At 32.2% G+C, this 17,626-nt stretch overlaps 1 protein-coding gene across 4 annotated transcripts in view; it reads left to right on the top strand.

Annotated features, from left to right (window-relative positions):
• Positions 1 to 17,626, top strand: part of LOC127716162 (sushi, von Willebrand factor type A, EGF and pentraxin domain-containing protein 1-like) — a 112,299-nt gene that overhangs the window by 33,713 nt on the left and 60,960 nt on the right. Inside the window, exons 1-7 of one of the 4 annotated variants that reach the window (XM_052222278.1) lie at positions 3,189 to 3,462; positions 8,134 to 8,350; positions 9,665 to 9,774; positions 10,994 to 11,131; positions 12,189 to 12,254; positions 14,324 to 14,434; positions 16,801 to 16,974. In XM_052222278.1, coding sequence (XP_052078238.1) covers positions 3,372 to 3,462; positions 8,134 to 8,350; positions 9,665 to 9,774; positions 10,994 to 11,131; positions 12,189 to 12,254; positions 14,324 to 14,434; positions 16,801 to 16,974 — 907 coding nt within the window. In that variant the 5' untranslated portion in view covers positions 3,189 to 3,371. The other 3 variants (XM_052222277.1, XM_052222279.1, XM_052222280.1) reach the window with 3 other exon arrangements.

The following is a 17,626-nucleotide window of genomic DNA, read 5'->3' as shown; positions in this document are numbered from 1 at the left end:
TTCTTTTTAAATATTATTCAAAACATCGTTACTGTCATGGTCTAGATGATTTGTTTCTATGAGCCGCTGTGTCACACATATTTTCATCTTTAGAAAAACTTAACCTTTCATAACCTGTGACAGTTTAAATTAAACAATTTAACACAAAATAGAAATTTTTCTTTTATCTTTATAATAAAAATAGTAAAACAATTTTCTTCTTTTTTTTAGATCAAACATAAGCCATATTTTGAGACTTTTTATATATTAAGTCCTGTGTAAATAAAGACAAGTTTAAAGAAGAGAGGCAATAATGGCAATTTTTCGAGTAATTTTTTTGCTTGCACAGTGTATAACACAGAAGACTAAACACTGAGCACTACGAACTCAACTAAAACCAGGGCTTAAATTCAGGTGTTCCGAATAGTAAGTATTTCTACATCAATCATGATACCTATCCTGTTGCTGATGACAAGTCAAAACTCGTTGATAGTTTACATTCGGTGATGTTATTCTACATTGGCTAGAGGTATAGGGGGAGGGTTGAGATCTCCCAAAACATGTTTAACCCCGCCGCATTTTTTGCGCCTGTCCCAAGTCAGGAGCCTCTGGCCTTTGTTAGTCTTGTATCATTTTTAATTTCAGTTCATTTATATGTTTTGGAGTTTAGTGTGACGTCCATTTTCACTGAACTAGTACACAATTTTATTTAGGGGCCAGCTGAGGACCACCTCCGGGTGCGGGATTTTCTCGCTGAGTTGAAGACCCATTGGTGGCCTTCGGCTGTTGTCTGCTCTTTGGTCGGGTTTTTGTCTCTTTGACATATTCCCCATTTCCATTCTCAATTTTATTATCCATAAAACACAAATCTATTCTGTTCACCAACTGTTTGATTTTGATCGTCAAATAAAACAAATTATATATTATTACCATCAATCTAATTCCCCACATTTGCAACTTGAGGACATATTTGAGAATTTAATCAAATTGGTCACACAATCAAAAATGGAACTAGTTGATCCTATTGGCAAACTGAGGGGTGAGATATACTCAAATACAGCAAGTAAATGACACACGCACAAAACGAGAACACAAAATACATACTCAGTAGTGACACTGTAGGGTAAGTTCCTACTTCTTTTTTTGATAATTCCATTACCTTATACAAGGGTTAAACGAGATGTTAATAACATTAATGTTTACGCTAAAACGGGAAAACAAATCCAATTTAAAATTATGGTAAAATTGAGTATGGAAATGGGGAATGTGTCAAAGAGACAACAACCCGACCAAAGAGCAGAAAACAGCCCAAGGCCACCAATGGGCCTCAACACAGCGAGAGGAATCCTTGATGACCTTTTTAAGAATTAAAACAGCTAAATCCTACTTAAAATAATGAATTTGATTATTCGTCAAAAAGAACGAACATTTACTCAAAAGAGGGATTTACAATATGTACGTTCTGCAAGTTGTGTCGACCAAAGACGGTTTATTTAGACAGCCACTTGGAAAATGGTACATTGAATATGAGCAGAAATATATTTATCATGCCCATAATGGACCCCTTAAAGAGTAGATTCAGTTTTTGTCTCAACGTCAAGAGATCTTTTCATTCTTCTTACTCAAGGTATTGGATTTAACGCCACAAGTACGATGTTACTGTGTAGTAGTACAATTAAACAAAGACAAAAGAACGCTCTTCTTCGACATTGGTCTTTTCAAGGCAAATAGGAGAACTCACCTCCAAGTGACAATATTAAGTTAAGATAGGAAATAAACGTATGCTAATATAGCTCTTACGGACGTGGTTCCTTGCTTAACTTGGGATTGCATTATAGAAGGTGGCGAGAATAGGTTTTTTCGTCAAATCTCAAATCCTTTCGTCCCTTTTGTATTGTCTAATCGGTGTACAAAACTGATAGACAAGTTCTAGATGTATTTATATTCCACTTATAATTGTAGTGTAGTATAGTATAGTTTTTTCAGGCAAATTCAAGCACATATACAAAAATTAACAAGACAAGACAATAATATATATATATATAAATATACTTTTAAAATGGTATCATAATATATTTTAAAAACAGTGCTTTTCTCGTTTTTATATAGATTAGACCGTTGGTTTTCCCGTTTGAATGGTTTTACACTAGTAATTTTTGGGGCCCTTTATAGCTTTCTGTTCGGTGTGAGCCAATGCTCCATGTTGAAGGCCGTACCTTGACCTATACTGGTTTACTTTTATAAATTGTTACTTGGATAGAGAGTTGTCTCATTGGCACTCATACCACATCTTCCTATATCTATTTAGAAAAAGCCTAGGATATCCCATTAAAGCTTACAAAGTATAGCTTATTTCCAATGGGGTCCTTTGTTTGAAAATATATGACAATAATATTTCAATTTATTGTTTAAATTTGATTTCATCAACAACAAAAATTTGAAAACAAATCTTTCTTAAAAAACATAAAAAAAATTTCCAGTTTCTATATTTCTTGCTGTTATTTTTAATTGTTCTTTAGCGTCTGAAAAACAAATCTATTTAATATATTATTTTTTTATTAAACTGTAGATTGATCCAGTCTTTAATAGCATTATAGACAAAGCTGTTTGTATTACAGTTTTAAATATTTGGTACAAAAAAATTATTATGTGCAGCACTTCTGGTATTATGATTATTCAAATCAAAATTTTCACACAAATACTCTGGAGCATGTCCATGATATATATTGAATACATGGTTTAATCTAAGTTGACTAACTCTATCTTTTACACATAGCATATTGACTTTGTCTAAAATATCAAATGTAATTCTACTCCTTGCACCGGGACCAAGGATGGATCTCACCACCTTATTCTGTACAACTTGCAATTTTGTTATCATCCCATTTTTCATCAACCTTTACATTTTGTCACTCAAGCATAGCAAAAAGTCTACATCGAGTGTGATGAAGCCACTGATTTTCAAATCACTCTAGTGTTAATTTCATTGACCCCACTTTAAAGCAATCTTATTCAGCTAGATGGTTATTGACAGTTTAGATACTTGAAAATAAACATTTCATTTTAAACCGATTTAGTTGTATATTGTCATAATTCAAAACAGCTAAATGCATGCATAATTTAACATAAGGTGTGTATTTTTAAATCTTTGTAGTACAATAAATTGCCTTTTAAAATATTTGTTATTTGTATTCATTTTGAATTCATTTGTTATACATGTAAACCATTGAACTGTCATAAACAACTTTTAAAAACGTGTGTCATGTAATTTTATAGATACAAAAAAGTGTTGTGTAGTGAGCTGTTTTTCCAATTTGTGATATTTTGTTTGTTTAAATTAGGACAATGCAATGATCATTTGAGGAAAAAAGTGAGAAAAATATTCTTTTTCAATGTGTAAAGAGAAAATGGAGACACTAAAGGAGAAATTTTACAACGCCCTTCTTTCAGTGATTATATGTTTAATGTATTCATCGACGTCAGGTAATATTTAATAAAATTTTCAAATTTCATCTTGTATAGTTAACACTGATTGCAATCAAACTTTCGACTTTCACATTTGTTTAAACTTAAGGGGGAAGGGGGAAGAACTATAGCCATTTTTCTCAAAATGAATATTCATTTTTCACCGGAAATTGCTATCAACTCATCATAAATACCAGAATAGCAATTGTATACGCCTTACACGAATTTCGTCAACAAAAGACTAACCAGTGACGCTCGAATCCAAAAAGTTACAAAGGGCGAATAAAGTACGAAGTTGAAGAGCATTGAGGACCTAAAATTCCGAAAGGTTTTGCCAAATATAGCTAAGCAATCTATTCCTGAGGAAGAAAATCCTTAGTATTTCGAAAAAAATCGTTGTCATCTTATTCATTTCGCGCAAAAAGCTCTTTACCATTTTAATGATTTTATAAAAATATATTTTCTGCATTTTATGTGGTCGAATAATCATTTTCATCCTATCTCAAGCATTTTTATTTTTCTTTCAGTTCTTGCTAGATGAGGATATTAATTTATAAAATTGTACTCCCCCTCCAACTGATAATTAAATTTTGTTCATCTGATCATATGTAGAAAAAGCACAAATGTATATGCGCTGCTATAGGTATAAAAGACTGGCCAACAGTTTAAGTTTTAATATAGAAAAATTGAATAAAATGTGTAAGTGAGTTTGCTGTCTAACTTGAGAGTTTTCCAATGTTGCCCGCAAACCAAGCATTGAAAGGTTGTAGCGTGTAATATGAATGTTTTATAATTTGTACACATACGTTAAGACGGTTTGACGCGACGAAAGTGTTAACACTGCTTGATATTTCATTTTTAATTTGAATTGAGAATGGAAATTGGAAATGTGTCAAAGAGACAACAACACGACCAAAGAGCAGAAACAGCCCAAGACCACCAATGGGTCTTCAACACAGCGAGAAAATCCCACATCCGGAGGCGGGCTTCAGCTGGCCCCTAAACAGAAATATGTACTAGTTTAGTGAAAATGGACGTCATACTAAACTCCAAAACATACAAATGAACTAAAATTAAAAATCATACAAGACTAACAAATGCCAGAGGCTCCTGACTTGGGACAGGCGCAAAAATGCGGCGGGGTTAAACATGTTTTGTGAGATCTCAACCCTCCCCCTATACCTCTAGCCAATGTAAAAAAACCAAACACACAGCAATACGCATAGTAAAACTCAGTTTAAAAAAAGTCCAAGTCCGAAATCAGAATAGATAACAAAAGAAACTTAGCAAAATGACAATGATATATAAATTAACAATTAGTTTAAGTTGTTAAAAGTCACATTCTTTGGTCAAAGCGGCATAACTCAGATCCTAACAGGCTTTGTGATTTTTACTACTTTGGTTGTTGTGCTCTTTGATACAGGTAACCAAATAAAAAATGAAACAGAAATGAGGAAGTGGATGCATTTATGATATTTAAAGCAACCGTAAACAAAGGGTATAATACAATTTGAATAGTCATTTTGTATGTTTATTGCAGATGGGAATTAATCAAAACAAATTTGCAATTCAGTTTTGAAAGTCAGAAAATTTAGTTGATATGTCTAAACATACTTTACAGTTTACAAACATTTAGAGCAACATGGCCCTGAGACCGATTGGAGTTATACGTTACGAATAATGGAAAATATCATCGGTCATCTGTGAAAGAAATCTACGTTTATTACACCAGTCATAATCGTGTTTGTAAAACTTTCAATATCACAAGAACACACCCGCGAAATCGCTTAATAATTATGATTCAGAAATTTATTTATAAGTAATAACAGAAGGCATATTCTTACAAATTCATCAAATATGTTATCAATTTCAAAAAAGACACATGGTTTAAGCCACACGTCCGATTACACATTTGGCAACATACGAATTTGCATATGAAAAGATAATATATTAATGCAAACAGGCCTGGGGCCATTACATTGCAATGTAATGCATTACATTACAATGTAATTGTGATTCTTCCATTACAATTACAATTACAATTACATTTTTCTCACATGTAATGCATTACATTACAATTACTTTGCCTGTGTAATGCATTACATCACACATTACTTTTTCAATATAAAAACTAAAAACATTTAAAAAACAGATTTTTATAAGAAATATATAAATATTACCAGGGTATATGTACATATATATACAGTGTTAGTGACATAGACTTCAAATACTTGAAAAATAAATAAATTTTCATATAATTTTGTTTCTAACATTGATCACTTACTCATTAAGACATCATAAAGGGATTTCAAAGGGATATAATAAATGTGCCATTAAAGGATTATCTTGTTAAATGCCTAAGGGCTCTGTGAGGACAAACATAAGTTGAGAAGATTTGATTGCAATAAAAACATTTTGATATTAATTAGGTGAAATAACAACCACCATGAACACAGTTTGGTGTAAAAATGTTGATTGACATATTCAATATTTCATTGAAATACATGTAAGGTGTGTACAGAATTATGAAAATTTCATCTTCATATTTTTTCCATTCATCTATATAGTTTTGTTTAATAATTATTTTTAGAAGATTTTTGTAGGGCAAACAATTGTAATGATTTAATACAGTAATTAACTGTGACAATAATTTTATTCAATACTTTCTTTTGTTTTTGTTAATAGTTTATTTTTATTTTACTATATTTTTCAATTTTATGTATTTTACCAATTTGTAATGGAAAGTAATGTACAGTAATGGAGGCATTACATTGATTTTTAACTAAAGTGATCATTTCATTACATGTAATTGTAATGCAGAAAATGTGCATAACAAATTACTTTGCATTACATCAAAAAAATGTAATATTACAATGCGTTACAAATACAAATTACCATTACCCCAGGCCTGAATGCAAATGAAATTCCGATAGTGAAATCCAACAACGGTTTTGAAAAACGTTAAATAGCAAAAAAAAAAATATGAAAAACAAATAAACAAAAGAGAAGGTTCCATTTCCATTCCAAATATAACAAAATAACACACCAAATAGGATTAACGGAAATAAAATCAATAGGAAAAATATGGAAAGGAAGAATAGTACGGATACATAAATCTACAGATTTTCTTCCAAACTGTATAGTCATATTCATCTTAAACTCGCTGCTAACAACTTTCAGTAAAGCAGTAAAGCACATTTTGTTTTTTTTATGCATTTTGTATATAAAGGAACAATTCGTATATTTCCATTGTATCGGGGTGGTTATTTTTTTAAAATCATTTTTGCTGAAAAAATATTAAATTGGCCAAGAAGTTTGAAAATCCAAAACATTTTACATTCAGCAAAGCCAAAAGGACGTCAAGTTTTTCGCACGAGAAAAAGTCAAGATTTGACAATATTTCTAACTAAAGTCATCTCTTAGGTTTACTACGTACGTATTGATTGATCGTTATTTCCAGCCAATCAAACCCGGAAATCAGGTACCAAAATAGTGACTTAAAAAACCAGCTAGGCCAGTTTGTTACTGTGTTTATACTATTTATAAAAAAATGAAGGTTTACCTTTAACATAGCAACAAGCTAAACTTTTATTCCTGAAGTACAATATCCAATAGAACACCTGTAATCAGGTATTGGCACTAGAAGGTTCTGCTATCTAATCATTTCAGCACGCGATGAAAAATATAATCATGCGTAATGATTGATTTATCTACTTTTTTTTATCTAGGGGCGAAAAACAGCTCGGCAAAAGCATTCAAACCTTTTCATTGTAAACCCGTATATTGGCATCAAGCTTTATTTTGAATTTTTTTTTTTTTTTTTTTCCATTGGATTGATTTAAAATTGGCGTATATCCACCCTCTCTATTTCCTAATTTATTTTTTTCTAACGTAACATATTATTTTTAGTTTAGTTCAGATTTTCATTAGTCAGTTTCGGGAAAAAAGGTTATAATCGTCGATTGCCTTCGTGTTACTCATAAAGTATTCGTTCATTTTTACTTTCCGCGTCATCTGCATGTTCTAGATAAATTGAGTTTGCTGAAATTCTTGAACCCGTGCTCGATGTCGTAATGTTCATTAACTATTTGTTATAGAAAATGTGAAACAAATATAAGACAATCTGTAAGTCTCAATTGTCAAGAAAACTTTATAGAAGTTAAAGTACATCCCTTCTTATCCCGTATTATGATACATATTCAGGCAATATAAATAAAAGGCGTGAGTTAGATATCAACAAGACAGTCACTTATATTGTGAGGATCTGCTTACCATTCTGAAACACCTGTGATCACCCGATTGTTGGGAGGTTCGTGTTGCTCAGTCTTTAGTTTTCTATGTCAAGTTTGTTGTGTTTTGTATACTGTTGTTTGTCTTTGGTTTTTTTTTTTTAGTTAATTCCGACCTATGAGTTTGAATGTCCCTTTGGTATCTTTTGCCTGTCTTTGTCATGGCGTTTTCATTTTATATTAGACTTATGAACTTGAATGTCCCTTTGGTATCTTTCGCGTCTCTTTTACGTGTAAGCATATATCAAAAAACAAAATAGAGATCATTATACCGCCTTAAATTGTAGTTGATTTATTCTTTTTGACATCAGGCCTGGTCCTTATCAGGGACCACGTAATCTACTATTGTCCAAAGTCTTTGAATTTCATATGGTCTAATTTCTACATTCTGTATTTTCAGATGCCGCTTGTTCTTTGCCTGAAGAACTGCAGGGAACATTGTGGGAATATAATTACACAAAAATATCAGACAATTCAGAACAATCAACAACTCTCAACATTGTAACTACAACGATACAAGATTCCATCAGTTTAAATGCTTTTGGGACAACATTGGACGATTGGACTTGCATCAATAGTTTAAACATCTCTAACGCACAGACTGTTTTGGTTTTCAAGTAAACAATAATTTAGGACTCATTTTAGTAAAGAACCTTATTTTGCAAGAATGTACGAATAAATTGGGTTGTAGGATATACGTCAATGAGACAGCAACCAAATGACAGAAAAAAACAGTAAACAACCAGTCAACATACACGATTATGGTTATATGTGTGTAAATACATGCGTTGTGTATGTCAAAACTTTTTATCGATTGAGCGTTTTTTTCGTAATAGTTCCGGATCTGGAACAGTAGTCCTATTGTAATATTGTTTTAAAATGTTAATAATAAAAGAAATTATTGTTATAAAAATAAATTAAGTATTCAAATAGTCATCCATGACACAATCCAATACACTTTTGTAATTTATTTCAAGACAAAAATGCATTTGGTTTTAAAACAAAGAAAGTTTCATAAGCAGACTGGTATTTTAATGAAGCAAAAACAAATGAAATGTCTTCCCATCTGTGCAAATATCTTATGAGTATTTATTAGACAAACATTTGTGTCAAAGGTAATGGTAAATTTTATCCAAATGTTAATTGTTATAGAGAACGTATGAACCTAAAGTTTGACAAAATAAAAATATCCTTAAGATATTTGACAAATGACTTGCATCAGCTCCAACTAAATTACTACTTACCATAGGGTTTATTTCGATTACTGCACGATAAGGATAAATCACGAAAATCCCGTCGTGTAACTTATAAAAAATCAGAATGAAATTCACGAAAAAAGAATCTGAAGATGTTTTGTCCTGGATATTGCGAAAGTTAGCACTGCGAAAATAAACATCTTCAAATTATAAGATATGAAACAACTTATTCGTATGCGGCAAGTGTGACTACATTGTTGAGTCTGCATTTTACATCATACACTCTAAAACATTTCATAATAAGCAATGATAATGCATCATTTAACAACAAATGACGTCGTCATTCGTATCCTGGCTCGGGCAGTGGCAAGGCTGATTGTATGTTTTTTGCGAGCACTCAACTGTTATATTGCAAGGGTCTGGATGTTGTTACTAGTCATATGGACCAAAACAAAATAATAGAGAAATGTCGGCTGAAACAACGAGGAAGAGAGCATTACTGAGATAAGGATAGACACAAAAACAAGGTATAAAAAAATACTTAAAACATAAAAGTAAACATTAACAAATTCAACTTAAAAATATTTAAATCATTTGTAATTTCCTTTTTGCAAAATTAATAAAATAAAATTGAAAATCTTATGAACTTCTCGTAAGCAATTACTATAAAGAACGGTTGTAACATATCTGTATGAATGTAATTCCTACATGTATAGTTTTTATGATATATTTCAGAAGTGACACAAGCTTTACTAGTAATCCTTTCGGAGGAAGCAGACGGCTATATCTTTGTATGAAATTAACAAAAGTAACTGCCGATTTATTTTACTTTTATCTTTTGTCAGGTATGTGCATTTCTAAATATATATATCAACTAAAAGAAAACATTGAATCAAATTTGACAAACAAAAGGAAATACAGTCGAGTGCAGACAACTTGTTATATGTAAAGTGCACACAATCCAAGACAATGTTATTTGATGACACCCATACACACAGGTGCCACCGGAATCAAGTGGTATCGACAGCAAAAATACATGGTACACGTATAAAATTACCTATATGCAAATGCGACCGTTATCAATTACATGTATTGTATGCATTAATTATTAGATCTTTTAAATGTATTTTAAGAATTTTTTTTTCATAAAACTTGTATTTGAAAATAATATTCGGCCATACATAATACTGGCAAGAAAACATGTTATAAATAATTAGTATTATATATTTGTTTTACTCCAATTAAAAACTGTTTTTCACTTTTCAACATGTTCAATGAGTTATTGTTTGTGCTTAAGTATTCTGAATATTCTTTGTCATCTATTTCAGTGTGTCGGCGTTTTATGTAAATTCCTTTAAAAATTATTCATGTATACACATTTAAAGTATTAGATCTGAGAATCCAGGACAGACTTTGTTCCTGTGTGTTTCGCAAACGTCAGTTAATCAATTAGATAAATACAATTACACAGCACTGCATATGGAAAGAAAACAAAAAAAGTCATACATTTCATAATGAGCAATTTTCTCCAAATCAGTATGTACACAAATATAATTTATTATAGAAAACGATAATATAAAAAAAAGATTCCGTAAATTCTATTTGTATACAACAGCCACATGGTGCTTTCAGGTGATGTTATGTGTAGCAATAAAACGCAATATATATCAGTGAACATACCTACCATGAGAACGTTACATGTACAAAATGCGTAGGAATATTTAAAATGAAGCCATCAATACAAATTCATCCTTTGCTGTTGTAACAATCTGATTGTACTTCACTGGTGCAGATTAAAGACCATTTGTTCATGGCACCGCAATTTAAATAAAAACGATTGTATACTATTCAACAGAGAGCATAATCAGTATAAACATAACAATAAACAATAAAAAAAAACATCATCCACAGTAGAATAGGAACACTAACTTAGAAAGAGAAAGAGAAAAGGAGACATGTAGAAAAACTGCAAAACGAGTAAAATGTCTCCTTTCCTGAGCTCTAAAAACTGCTCGATTATATGAATGTGTTCTTGTTTTATTATACTAACATTTTCAATTCAAGATGTTTTCACTGATGTTGATCCGGACGAAAGAGTGTTTGCGCCAGAAGATAGTAGTGCTCCAAATGATAACGAACCAACGTGTAGCACCTTCTGTCAATACACAGGCTCCCCGAAAATACGCACATTGAGAAGACAAGGTAATATATTTTCTAATGGTTGTTTTGCGAATTTTTTCCTGCTTTTGAAAGTAGGGAAATTATGTTCCTAGTCAGTACGTCCTTCCGTATGTCTAAACGGTATGATCTAAGGTAATTTATCATGAAGTTGTGGTCAGATCAACTTTACACTTTTTACTAATAATTTGAAATAATGTTTTAAATATATATAGAACTAGAATTCAATCCGAAGTTATCAATGTCAAAAGTTGTTAAAAGCAAATAGATAAATTTGTAAAATGAAACGTGTTAATTGTATTTTTGGATTTTAAAAATCGATTATAAGATTTAATCATCGTCGATCCGTCTTTTTTTTTAAAAATATGTCGGTTTTCATTTAATATATTGTAATAATTGTTATGATTTTAAAATCTATACTTTATAAATTTCATGCTTCCGAGGCGCTTTTGTGGATTAACCTTCATCAAGAACGCTTAAAGCAGAATATATGAAAGCGCTTTCTTAAATTGACCACCAAAAAAAGTGCACATCATATTCGATACTGGCAGTCTACCTGTTGCATCCCAAAAAGCCAAGAGTGTATAAGAACAGAATCAGTTGATTGAATATTACACATTCATATCAATGAACAGTATAAAAATGAAGAAGCGTGCACGTGGTATCAATGTCAACGAGACATTTATCCATCAATGACATACGGATCAGGATGTTCATAACTATTTGTCACGGTACAGCATTCATCAATGACCAAATTCAATACCGTATAGAAAGTCATAACATGGATTGGCATAACATGATGCAAAACAATTCTAAAATAGGTGTTAAAATAGAATGCAAAATGCCTGGTTTATGCTGAAAACTTCAAGCGGTAAACAAATAAAACAGAGAATGTTGAGACAAAATCTTTGAAGGAAGAGACGACGACCAAACTAGCATATTACATGACTGTAATGTCATTTTTTAGTACTTTTATTTTCTATTATAAAGCATCTAACTGTCATGCAAGGCTACAATAGTTTTGGACTCCCTTTTCAAATACAACTCAAATAATTGTTATGTATCTTTTATCTTTATTCAGGCACCAATGACGCATTGCCAAATGATGCTTCCTTGTGTGAACCATGTGGCAGTGCCTGTGACGTGGGTATGTTGTTTATTTGTTTAATCCTTTTGCAGTGATTGTTGTCTAAAGATTCATTAAAAGGGCCGTTCAAAATTAGGTTTCGTATGCCCTATAATAATGAATTATACTTGCCCGTTGTTTGCATATTTAGTTATAGTACTAAGAAGAATGATTTTAGTGTCTTTTTCTAGTAAGCATACACTATGCAACAGTAGTTCGAGAGATTTTTAAATTTTAAGACAGAAAAAAAATTGCTCTTAAAGACATTTCTGATGCTTTAAATTGTTTTGTTTATATTTTTTGTTCCGAAAAATGTCTGCATCATGGTTGAAATTGTCTGCTAGTCATACTATTTCTTTATACTGGACAGCTATGTTTAAAAAAACTTGTGTTAAAATTGATTGTTTTTGTTTAATATGCTTTCGGCAATATGCTTTAAAGCAACAAAACGTTTAAACTGATCACATTGATCAATAGCTTGTATATTAAGAATGGTTTATTCTTAAAATGGTTTTAGAAGAAATACCGACATAGCTTGATAATACAATTAATTATCTAATTACTACTACAATTTTATATTAATAAGTATTGTAATTTTCATTGTTATAATACATGTTATATCAGTATTACAAATCTAATCTTGAGCTCTATCCTATTTTTTGGAAATTTATAGAAATTTAAATATGACGTCACATTGTGCGTCGATTTCTTCGGCTAACATATAATACGTTGTTCGGCTGTGCCTTTTTTATGTGCTGATTTAGGTTGTTTTACGTATTCGTTTTTATCGGTGTTAACATGTATATCTATTATATAGTCATTTTTTTTAAATTTACTGTTTGCAAAAGTATGAATTATTCTAAATACTAAGGATTTTTCTATCCCAGGCATATAACCTTAGCCGTATTTGGCACAACTTTTTGGAACTTTTGGTCCTCAATGCTCTTCAACTTTGTACTTGTTTTGGCTTTCGAACTTTTTTTATCTGAGCGTCACTGATGGATCTTATGTGGACGAGGCGCGCGTCTGGTGTAGTAAATTATAAGCCTGGTACCTTATGATAGCTAAATTTAGTGTGTGTCTCTGTCCTGTATGTTCTCCCATTTATTTGTATTGTAGTCCTGTCATGTAATATTGTCATTTTAATGTTATACTGAACATTGCCATAAAAGCGGGAGGTTTGGCTAGCCACAAAACCAGGTTCAACCCACCATGTTTTTCTAAACAATGTCCTGTACCAAGTCAAGAAAATGGCAATTGTTATCGTATAGTTAGTTTCTGTGTCTGTTGCATTGTCGTTTGTGTTTTGTTCACTTCGTGTTTCTGTTAAGTTGTCGAAATGTACTATAATATTGTATTGTATATTTGCGTAATTCTCTGTCCCGAATGTTCTTGCATTTATTTGTACTGCATTCCTGTCATGTAATGGTATCATTTTAGCGTTATATTTAACATTGCCATAAAAGTGCGAGGTTTGGCTAGCCACAAAACTAGGTTCAACCCACCATTTTTTCTTAAAATGTCCTGTACCAAGTCAGGAAAATGGCCATTGTTATATTATAGTTCCTTTCTGTGTGTTGCATTTTAGTGTTGAGTTTCTGTTATGTCGTTGTTCTCCTCTTATATTTGATGTGTTTCCCTCAGTTTTAGTTTGCAACCCGGATTTGTTTTTTCCTCAATCGATTTATGAATTACGAATGTGGTATACTACTGTTGCCTTTATTTAATGGTGTGTTTGACTAATTCTAGTGAGAACGCATTGGTGGTCTCTTGTAAATGTTCAAGTATCGAATGATGGAGGTCGTTCATTATATCCTTAGCCTTATCAAACCAAAGGCTAGTGAGTTGAAGTTTTTGCATATTCGATAATCATGCGTTATTTTCGATGTCGTATTAGTTTTTAAGACACCTGTTTTTTTATAAGGCTACCCTGTAAACTATTACAGTACTGTATTTTCTTTTTAGTAAATTAATAGACGCTATGAGTTATTAACTCAATCGATTATTCTTTGTATGGATTTAATTTATATGTGCATGTATGTTAAAGAAAACACATAGGTTTTCTCTAAGCTATGTCTTGTTAATACTAGCTGATAAATGCAACCCAAACCCTTGCCAGAACAATGGCACTTGTAATGATTTGACGGACAGCTTTAACTGCACATGTGCTCTTGGATGGTTGGGGGATAATTGTACGACAGGTAAGAATAATAACAAAATGTCCTCGAAGTACGATATTTAATATACACGTAGATAAAGGGCATTTTAGTTATCTTTTTTATTTTAAAGGAGATATGATTCATCCAAGTATTATGTGTGTAAGTTAATAATATATCCCTACAAAAAAAACATATTCCTGTTTTAAACTTTAACACTAAACGAAATCAAATGACATGTAAGAAAGGCTGCAACCCCAGACAACCACTGGGCTGAATCATATTCATGTGTTTACTTTTTTCTATCTGTTTGGTATACAAATAATTCATTTCGAAAAAGAATAATTGTCTTCAAAAGAGACTAATGTATTTGCAATTGGAATTAGACAAGATACTTTTGAAAAATTGTATTCATATTTAAACTTTGAATTTTAGATTGTATATTGAAAGAGAGGCAAAAGATACCAATGGAACATTCAAACTCATAGTCGAAACACATTTCATGAAAAGCAATATAACTTGCATCTGTTGAAACACAACCTCAAAGTACTGATGGATTCAGTCGAGGATTATGCCAGGCAATGGGTTTAACGCGAGAAAGAAGACGTATATACTCTTTGCGAATGGATTAAGAATGTGAGGTCGTTGATACAAGTCAGAATTAAGAGAAACTGAATGGGTCTATTAATACCCATGCTACATCAATCTTTAAAGACCCTAATGATGCAAAACACTTGTCCTACCTCCACGACAAATATGTTGTTGTCCCCGCAGATAAAATCCCCAACAACATGATCGTTTTTGTGTGTAAATCACATTACATAAACTGCTTGATAAATGAATTAGGTACTGACAGTTTACTTTAAACCTCAATATATAACCCCACGACACTTATTAAAGAGGAAATCCTGGACACTCATAGGTCTGTTCTATGTTCCTTTAGAATTTCAAAGATGACGAACTACATCTTCCATCACTGCATTGGATACCTAAACTACATAAGTGTCCTTACAAACAACGGTATATTGCTGGGTCTTCCAAGTGCTCCACGAAACCTCTTTTTAAATTATTAACATCAAGTTTATCAGGAATCAAAGCCGTGCTTCAAAGTTGTTGTGAAACTACCTTTTCTAGAGGTGGCGTGAATCAGATGTGGATACTAAAAAAATTCCAAAGATCTTTCAGAGTACATACAATCTAAGACTCTTTCATCTTGCAATAGTATTAAAACATTTGACTTTTCTACACTTTACACAAGTATTCCCTATTCCAGACTAAAAGACAAATTGAAAGAGTTGGTCCTGCGTTGTTTCATAAAAAAGAATGGCCAACGTAGATACAAGTATCTTGTCTTAGGGAGGGATAAATCCTACTTTGTAAAACATCGTTCTGATTCAAACAAAAAATTCTCTGAAACTGCGTTATCAATATGCCTGATTTCTTGATTGACAACATATTTGTTACGTTTGGAGGACTTGTTTTTCAACAAACAATCGGCATTACCATAGGAACAAACTGTGCCCCTCTTCTTGTCGACTTGTTCCTTTATTCATATGAGCTGTCTTCATACAGAAAATTCTTAGGAAGAAAGAAAAGAAGTAAGCAGTATCCTTTAACTTTACTTTCCGCTTTATAGATGATGTTCTCTCACTAAATAATTCAAAATTTGGTGACTATGTTGAATGCATCTATCCCATCGAACTTGATATAAAGGATACAATAGATACCGTTAAGTATGCCTCATAACTTGACTTACATCTAGAAATTAACAATGAGGAGGGCCGGTTGATAAATAAAACTTTACGACAAAAAAGATGATTTCAGCTTCCCAATTGTGAACTTTCCATTTCTATGTAGCAACATTCCAGCAGCGCCTGCATACGGAGTATATATCTCCCAGTTGCTACGATATTCAAGGGCTTGTATTTCCTATCATGATTTCCTTGATAGAGGGTTGCTGCTCACAAGGAAGCTATTGAACCAAGAGTTCCAAGTGGTGACGTTGAAATCATTCCTTCGTAAGTCTTACGGACGCCACAAAGAGTTGGTTGACCGTTATGGAATATTCGTTTCACAGATGATAGCGGCTATGATCCTTATGTCGTAACTACAATCCCGTCCCATTTTACCAAATGTGACCTATCGAATTAGACTTACTACCGGGTTGGTACTAACATGAGCAACACGACGGTTGCCACATGTAGAGAAGGATATGCTTACCATTCGGGAGCACCTGAGAACACTCCCAGTTTTTGGTGGTGTTCGTGTTGCTCAGTCTTTAGTTTTCTATGTTGTGTTTTGTGTACTATTGTTTGGTTTTTTTTTCTTTTTTAGCCATGGCGTTGTCAGTTTATTTTCGACTTATGAGTTTCAATGTCTCTCTGGTATCTTTCGCCTCTCTTCTATTTTAGCGGTGACATGCGACTACCCGGACACAGTGCCTCATACCACGAATGTAACAAGCGGGAACGGACTAGATGATACCATAACGTTGTCTTGTTCTGTAGGATATAACAAAAATTCTGGAGATGCAGTGCTTACTTGTAAATCTGATAGTAATTGGGAAGGATCTCCAATTATCTGTTGTGAGTGTCAAATTATTATCTATATAAATCCAATGAACATAGTACAATTGTCTGTGCGGTTTTAAAAGTTTTTAGAGCAAATACAAAGGTCGTCGCATTGATGTTCCAAGAATTATTCTTACAGTCATTTAAACACAAGACTGGTGTCTGTGTCGATTCCTAAGTCAAATGTTTACAGTTAAACACACAAAGGTTTCTAATCAATTATGGGAATCTGTTTGAAGATTACAACACATTTACATGTGTATAAGAAGATTTGTCTTTCTCGTGTACTCGCCTGGGCCAAATGTGCTGGTAAAAACCTGTAATATCAGCAACATTGTACAATAAGCAATAAATAATTGTTTATTTTGTAATATGATATTAGAAACGTGAATTGTAGTCTGCAGGGAATGGGAATTTTCTGGAAGAGACATTCAATGATTCTATGAGCTTTTTTGTAATTATATGTGGTACAAATGTTTTTTTTTTTTTTGGTAAGTACGCAGCAAAACATATGTGATCATTTTTTCGCGTAGAAAGGCCGAATATTCGGATATACTGTCGTTATTAATGTTTAGCTTGTGTATATAAGAGTAGATACAAGTTTACCATGGAAAAAATGCTTTAAAAACTATTACTCCTTAAGGGTAAAGGTGGTGTTCACGTAACG

Source organism: Mytilus californianus, unplaced genomic scaffold, assembly GCF_021869535.1.
Source record: "Mytilus californianus isolate M0D057914Y unplaced genomic scaffold, xbMytCali1.0.p SCAF_9, whole genome shotgun sequence".
NCBI classification, from domain to species: domain Eukaryota; kingdom Metazoa; phylum Mollusca; class Bivalvia; order Mytilida; family Mytilidae; genus Mytilus; species Mytilus californianus.
The sequence above is the reverse complement of the archived record's forward strand: the minus strand, read 5'-3'. Positions and strand labels throughout refer to the sequence as shown.